The 8,541-nt window shown below is 35.7% G+C and overlaps 1 protein-coding gene across 4 annotated transcripts in view; it reads right to left on the bottom strand.

Moving 5' to 3' along the window:
- Positions 1-1,161: 1,161 nt before the first annotated feature.
- Positions 1,162-8,541, bottom strand: part of PPP2R5E (protein phosphatase 2 regulatory subunit B'epsilon) — a 103,639-nt gene continuing 96,259 nt past the window's right edge. For 2 of the 4 annotated variants that reach the window (XM_019550845.1, XM_019550846.1), the window contains exons 13-15: positions 7,264-7,365; positions 6,505-6,636; positions 1,162-4,216 (exon numbers count right to left, since the gene is read on the bottom strand). In XM_019550845.1, coding sequence (XP_019406390.1) covers positions 4,117-4,216; positions 6,505-6,636; positions 7,264-7,365 — 334 coding nt within the window. In that variant the 3' untranslated portion in view covers positions 1,162-4,116. The remainder of the gene's footprint in view (positions 4,217-6,504; positions 6,637-7,263; positions 7,366-8,541) is intronic. The other 2 variants (XM_019550848.1, XM_019550847.1) reach the window with 2 other exon arrangements.

Raw genomic sequence — 8,541 nt, 5'->3', positions numbered from 1 at the left:
GGAATGAATGTCTGCTGCCCTCTCCAGCTTAAACAATGAAATGCTAAAATATCAAGACATCTATGAATCTAATGCTAATTTCAACAAAAAGCATGACAAGTCATTCTGTATACTACAATCAAAAGTAGGACAACGATAAGAAATGTATTGGTACTATTTATATTTGAAAAATCCTCATGGAGACATGAGGTTATGATTACATCTTATTTACAGTAAGTGATCCAAAAAAACCCCAACAAAACCTGAATCCAGAGAGGTCATGATAAAAAGAGTGTCCTGTTTCTCATAAACAAATGCTGCAGCTTCTGTCAACAGGAAGCAACACTGCATAAAACCTTCTTTTAAATTAAAAAATGAATTGTTTTGCTCAAAATACACAATCCTTTTACAGGCTTTGAAAATGTAATATTGGGGAATATAAAACCCACTGCCAATACCACCTAGAAAACCTAATTTGTGGCTCATCCCATATCTGACCTGGGAAGCAGGTGAGCCAAAATACAAAAATAAAATATTCATGTGCAAATAAAAACATTCGTTGATCATGTATGCTGTTACCTTTATTTTGTTAGAGGACTGTTACTTTGTGATGCAGCATTTGAAAAAAAAAAAAATTTCTTAGCCAGTTCTACATGCCCAATTAAAAACAGGATATATTTTTGGAAGGGAGAATCTATCTAGTTTTCCCTGTCTCCTTGTCCACAAAACAATAATTAAAAAAGCTTTTAAAGCTTCTAATATATTTTCGTTTTCCATAGTGTAAGAGAGCCTGAGGCAATACTTATACATGTACTATACAAGTACAGCTGCTGCAACTCTCAAGCAATTTTCTTGGCTATACATCCTAGATTTTTCCATATATAGAAGGAGAGAAAAATAAAGTAAAGCCTTCTATTTATGTTAACAAAGCCAAGATTAATTTACCATAACCCTGCCTGTGAATACTCCAATAGCATTAGAGTATTTTTTTAAAGCATTCAAATATTTGGAAGAGACACAAAAACACTCAAAAGCAATGAAAAGAAAACCATAAGGGAAACTTCCAAGATGAAGAAAGCAACATGTGCTCAATTAAAAGTACCCAAGAGGAACTTTACTTTACAACCATTGTACCCCCATGGCCTGAAGCAGTGCCCTAGTAACAAACATGTAGGGAGATGGGGTTTTTTTGTTTTTTAAAAACTTTTACCTGATAACATTTAATCACCTGAAACCAATATGGCACAGGAGATGAGTGACCACCCATCAGCTACAGTGCTAGCAGTCTGTGAAAGACATTCAACAACGAAAAAGGTTGTTTCTGGAAATCATGAAGCAAATAAAAGCTTAATAAAATGGATGCACGGATCACAATCAACTTGGGCCCATATACTGCCTTCATCTTTGCATAAAACTCCAACTGTTGCTCATGGGAGTCTTGCACATGGAACAGTGCAGGATATTGCATCTGGGTTGCAGCCAACAGTGGATCACATGGGTGCTGTTGTACTACTGTGACAAGTGCTCCTTTAAGTACATCACACAGTGCAATTTTTAAGATTACATCAGCTTTTTAGTCATGTGACTAATATCACATTGTCTCATTCAATTTAAAGAAATATTCCTTCTTGGAAGTGATATATCATCTATAAAGTTTAGATATTCCCCATTCTCCCCACATTAGAGGTATCACAATATTGCAACCAGCTAGGTTCTCATTAGTTTTGTATGATTAATACGAGGAGGTCACGCTGAAATCAAGAATATCCATGAACAGTCAACACCCACCCCATCTCTAAGTACAGGACAAGGTACCTTTTCTAATTTCACATTGTTCTATTTCACTCCCATCAGGTAGAAAACATGGAATCATTGAGATTTCTTTCTTCCATAATAGCTCAGTTTTTTTAAATTTCTCAGTCTAGCCAGGCATACGTCTCTCTGCCCTCTCAGAACGCATGTTAACTTCAAAGGTAAAATTCACCTCATCAACTTTAACTCTTATTCAAAGTAAAAACAAAAGACTGTCAAAACCACAGGGCTAAAGGGACAGTATTTGTTATAAATTTATTTAGTCTTCAGTATTTAAGCTTGCACCTTTGCTCCAGCACTTTGAAAATAAAACGTTTCACCTATGACAGTATTTGCCAAATTCACACCGAGTCCCAGTCCATATTTAAAAGAAGCTTATATTAATCCCATTAAACCATGTTGTGTTTGGTGCTTCATGACTAGTTTACTTCTGCTTTTTCCAGAATTAACAGTGTCAAGATTTTACAAAGTTGTTCAGTTTACAACATCCATATGTGCAGACCCAAGTATACACACTGTGACCTGATAATCCTGAAACAGTCTGTAATCTGGCAATTGAACCTTTTTCTTCCCCACCCCACACCCCCTTTTTTTTGCACTTGGAAACAGTAAGACTTCAAATTCTACTGTATGTTTAAATGGTAGGAAGAAAAATATATAAGCTTGTATTTATATTGTATTTCTATCAATGGCAACAGGTCATAAAATTCATGTCTGCAACTATCACAAAGACTCAAGAACACCAAGTCAGCTTTATACTGTAAATACTGCTGGACTGATGGTTTAGGATTATCAACTCACTGTTGTCATACATCTATAACAGTTCAAAAGCATCCTGGAGAAAAATCCTGAAACACATACCTTTCGGTATATAATAATGCAACTGCATTAGCTAAATATATACTGTACATAAGTCTTATCAGCATTTTCCCTACCAAAGATGTAAGATTCCACTTTTAAATACAAAGTAGATAGCCAATAATGTATACTTATAATACAGCCCTCTTTTTCTTGTTGTTTTGTTTTAAACAATTTGGTCACAATGCACCTTTGATATAAAAGCATTTTAAACTTTATTATTAATACTCAGAACATTAGGATTTCCAGAATTTTTTTTTCAGTAGCATTTGTAGAACCACTTTTGGTAACAAATACAGTAGTTAGGAATGAGCATCCAGTTCAGAATGCAGGAAGTATATTATCCAGAATCCTTTCCAGCTAAAACCATAGGGCTGGTGCTGCGGTGAGTAATAGTACTAGAGTCACAAAAAATCACTAGAGTATGTTTTTCAGAGGCTACATCCTCTTTTGCTGGAATACTTCATAAATACGTATTAAAAAGTAAGGCAACAACTCCAAACAGTCCAAACTGTTTGCTCAACTCTTTTCCCAAATAGATCCATGACCACTGGAGACCAATTTCAGGCTTGTACTGTTTAGCGTTTGTCTTTATTATTTCAAAATGGTCCAATAAAAACATAGATCTTGTAATAATTTACCTATTAGTAACAGCTCTAGTATGTGTGTCCAATAGCATGTCGCTAATATTGGTTAGGTACTGAACTCTGTACGCGTTACCACTGCCCATTTTCAAAGGATTCGAGAGACTAGTTTAGATTTGCAATAAATTGATGCATGAATCCAAAATCCCCTTCCCCTATGTTGATCACCTCTTTGTGTTTGCTCAATGTTCAAATCAAAGGAGCACCAGTGCTTGACTGGTACTAGAAAATGTTTGCACCAGTAAACAAAACTTTATTAGGGACCTATATTTTCCATGGCCCTGATCTGCATGGACATTCAACTCATGAAGATGTGCAAAAGGAAAAAAAAATTGTCAAAATTACAGTAAAGTTATCCAGAGAAGGAGGATGTTACACAAACTCATAAGGAAATGACAGTCATTTTTTTCTCTTTTACTATAAATACATTTAACAGTTTAGCAGAAAGACAAGCTAAATTTAAGATTGTTCACATCTGAAAGTTGTATCATACTCTCTGCTCATGATAAATAAGGAACAAAGTCCTGACAATGGAATTCTGACATAGCAATTTTCATCAACAGATCTTAGAAGACTGGTTTTAAAGAAGGGTTAAAACAATTATTATGTTTGCAAAGTTCTGAGAAGTCCATCTGCTGTCCAAACTTTGGATTAAAGTCCTTATTATTCCTTTACTTAGAGACAGGTATATACAGTGCTGTTGTAATAATGAAACAAATGTGAAATCTACTGTAAAGTTGCACAATACAGAAAACTGTTGCTCCATCTTCTACTACATAAATGTGTGACTCCACAGGTTAATAATGTTGGTTTGTTTCTTTTGTTAAGTTGGAATAATTCCATCACGTCTAAGACCTCGCTTTAATTCCAAATCCTCCAGTTTTTTCCAAAGTTCTTCACGTTCCTTTTCCTTCTTCTTCTCACTGTCAGATGAAATAAAATGAAGTGTTAACAGCCAGGAAAATATAACAACATTTTTCAAAAAATTACTCTGATGCAAACTACCAGCACTAATTTTCTCAATGTTCACATATTTTTCTTACTTATTTTTGATTTTGTTTGGTTTTTTTAAGCCACAATTTCTGGGTTTTGTTGCATACATCGCAACAACTGAAAAATACAGAAACAGAATAAAATTTAAGCTAAAGGCTAAAAAATCTTTATTTATTATAAAGTTATTTATAATCTAAGGCTAAGCAACTTTTTAAAGTAGAGTCAGCCATCTTATAAAAGTAATTAAAATGCACTCAAATGATTTTAAAATATTTTTTCTGAATCAAGTGTATAACATTTACAAATAACACTTTACTTTTAGGGCCAAGTTCTATTCAGTACTTTTCAACTTTGTGTATGGAGCTAATACAGATGTCTTTTCTCTCTTGCATTCCATAATGTTAAAGTCACCCTATTTTCCAGAACAAGTCTTCCATTACTATTTTAGGAGCAAACTGACTTTAGTACTGCTCCACTTGCATGCAGGCATCAGCTAGTTCAAGTCAACTTGCAGGATCTGTACCCTCAGTCTATGCTTTTGTTTCTTTCATCCAGCCATATCCCTAAAAATAATCCGTGCAGCGACTGCCTGAACAGACTGCCCTGGAGGATTTGATGGAATTAAACAACTAATGTAGGAATTTCTTAAGTTCATTACTGTCTCGAAGTGCCATCTCTGCTGCTGATACTACAAGATGCAGAGAGCTTCCCATCTCTTTTTTTAGTCACCTTACAGGGCATGAATGACTGAGAGCTAAGGATGTTGAAGCTCAACTTGCCTGACAACATTTCTAAAAAATTTCCAGTGATTTTAAAGTTTTATTCTTATTCATCTTGCTTCATGTAGACTGAAAATATTTGGTCACAGAGCAGTTATTTTGGCTCATCTATTTATATATCTAATTTTCCTGGAATCACTTTGACCAGAATACATACACACAACAATTCATAAATAATGTTTTTTTTCTTGAGCACCTATTTTATCCTTAATTTCTATTTCCATTACATACAGCTCACAAAAAATATTCAAAATAAACCATAAGAAAAAGTGAAATGACCTACAACTTACCTGATAACTATCATCTAATCCTTGTACTCCACATGGTCCTCTTACTAAAAGCAGTCCAGTAGTTTATCTCCTTCCTTCTTAATTCACACATGCTTCAACACTTATCCTCACTGATACTGAAAACTGCTCTGTGAAGCTTTCTTATAACAACCATACTGCTTTTATTTTTACAAATTTTGTTCTAATAAGGCACCCAATGGACGTATATTATCACTTATTTCTATTCTGAGGCCCTGATTCTACGAAGATTTATGTAAGTGGATAATCCCAATAAAGACAACGATTCATCTCGTCCATTTGGGGAGGGAGGGTGTTTTACATTGGAATTTCATTCGTAAGTTTTCCATATTAAGTAATGTTGTTTTTTGAACTCTTTGCCGCTTTTGACTACATGACACCCTACAAATACTAATGCACTTACATCAGCACATCAAGATGTTTGAACACTATGCCATGTTTAACAGAGAAACCTAATGGTGTTGCAGAAAACAGTGACTGTTTAATTGTGAATATTAAAAAAGGTTTCATATTTCACTTATATATTCCATTGTATACATTTCATGATACACTTACACTTTACTTTAAAATAGCAATCTGTAAATAAATGTAGTAAAAGGATCAGCACCAGCCCTATTTAAGTTAGATGCAAGCATTAACTTAATGCAAGCATCAAGCATATGCTAGGAAAATTCTTCACACAGCTTGATTAATGCATGTCACATCCACTGCTGACAGCCTCGTGTGGGATGTGTGGAGAGCTCTTCAAGCAACGACTCACTTCACTAGCAGCAGTGGCTTCTTACCACCTTGATGGATCTGACTCCTTGTTTTAGAATTCTCTGGTCTCACTGATTACAAAATATAAAATGACTGCATCACCTGATTGGTCTATCTGATAGATTGAGCCTCATCTTAAGGCCTACAAAGAAACAATCAAGTCTCTTGTGACTTAGTGCAGCTTTAAACCCAAAGCTTCAGAAATAAAATATTAATTATTTCATCTAACCAATCCATCAATTACAGATTGTAAATATAAAACTTCATGTTTGCATATCTAAAATCAAAGCAAAACACGTGGATGGTGAACTATGACTCTGATCATTCAATAATATATCATGGCCTCCAAGAGCCTCCAGAGGCTATACTAACCTAACAAGGTTTGATGACATACAGTACCCTTCGCTTTGCTTGTGGGAACCCTGAGTCACACAAAAGGCACGACTTAAACCAGTCGGAGTTCCCGAAGTTTCCTCATTTTTTTCACCTGCCGCTTTGGATAAGCTGAAATTTTAGACAAAAGATGACGCACTATAATTGCAATATGAAGATTAAAGAATATAGACAAAACACATTTTACTAGGGTGCAACTAATGATTGTATGAATGGTGCCTCTATTGGATCCTGCACTCTAAAGGACTCAGATATAGCAAGATCTTTCAATAAGAAAAAAATGAAAGGGCTGAGAGGTGCCTCTCTGCTTTAAGACCATATCTAAGATATAGCAAGCTCTCTGAATGAGTCCCATGTTGTGGTTCTCCCTCATGTCTCCCTTCTAGCCTCTAATGTGATCTTTTTGAAGTCTTTAAGCAAAGTGATATCTTTAAACCCTTGCGTTTTCTTTATTACTGAAGATCTTGATATGTTTAAGTCTTTTGGAATGTGGAGCAAAAAGGAGTTCTGTGAGGAATGTGGATTCACAAGCTACGCAACGGGTACTGTATTTCATAAGGGGAAAACAACCACCTGTACATGATATTATCTGGTATTTTGCAAGGACAAGGCTAATGAGCATGCAGGAAAAAAAAATGAAGCATTGCCATCAATTATGTGTGAAATTATGCAAAGTGTAAGGAAAACAATAAGCAGCAGGCCATATGCACAGCTGACAAAAAAGCTTTAAAAAGTTACCGCTGACGATCTGACTTGTAAGTGGCTGTCAGCTCATCAAACATGGTGCTGTTCATTTCCATAAATGCCTTCAACACATTGTAGACTAAAGCCACAATAGCCCTGAAACATGAAATGAAAAGACAAAGAAAAGATGTCTATTAGTGTCAAATGAAATAGAAGAAACCAAAAAGAACTCCCTTTACCCCAACTTTTCTTAATGGAATTAATGGAGCTGATTCTATTCTTTCAGCTATGATGATGTAATTCTTTTGACTTTATAGAAGGTGATTTTTGTACTTGTACAAGGCAAAAATCAGGCTTTTCACCACTTTTTATTGGTTAAATGGAGCAAACAATAGTTAACCCACTTTCAAGGCAGTTAAACACATATATTTGCAGCCTTTTCACTATAAAGTTCAATAATTCTGAATGCAACCAAACAACTAAAATAATTAAATCTGGTTGATGCAACTGAAATGCAATAATCAAATGTGGATGCTTCATAGAAAAAAGTATGAGTAAAAGCTTGAAGACAAAAATAAGAGAAACTAGACAACACAGCAGATCAGTGCATAATATAGGCCTGAGTTACTAAAAAGTGTAGTAATCTAAAACATTAGCCCCAGGATGTTTATACAGTTAAACCCACTTTATGCTGTACATGTGTTCCTGGAAAATGGTGCATAACTCTAATTCACGTAAAGGGAACCCACTTTACGATGTAACAAATAGGGATAAGTTCCAAGACCTTGACTCTACTGACCACCAGACCCATTTCTACCCTTTCTCCAAGACAATTTTGGTGTTCACCAACAGCAGACAGTACACACAAGCACAAGGTGGTGGTGAACGTTTAGCTGGTGTGAAGAGAGAGTGGAAAAGGGTCTTCAGGGTCAGACTCCACATCGCTAGTAGAAGGTACAGGCAGGGTAACATCCTTAGGAGAATCAACAGGCACGGAGCTCTCATCACCCTCCAACACCAGTGGGGTGGGACTGGGGGTAATCGTATGAAGATTCAAGAACTGGAACACCCACACAGGAGACTATATTTTGGTGTGTATCACTCCCACAATGCACTGCATGCAGCAGCTGGCTGTAGGCTACCACCACATCGATTGCATAAGAGTGAATTTACCTCGCATATAATTAATTTTTGGTATAAAAAGGGTCATCATGTAAGAGCAAATTTGCACATCTAAAATCGTATGAAGATTCAAGAACTGGAACACCCACACAGGAGACTATATTTTGGTGTGTATCACTCCCACAATGCACTGCATGCAGCAGCTGGCTG

The sequence above is a fragment of the Crocodylus porosus genome, unplaced genomic scaffold, assembly GCF_001723895.1.
Source record: "Crocodylus porosus isolate Cpor-Errol unplaced genomic scaffold, CroPor_comp1, whole genome shotgun sequence".
In the NCBI taxonomy this organism is placed as follows: Eukaryota; Metazoa; Chordata; order Crocodylia; family Crocodylidae; genus Crocodylus; species Crocodylus porosus.
The sequence above is the reverse complement of the archived record's forward strand: the minus strand, read 5'-3'. Positions and strand labels throughout refer to the sequence as shown.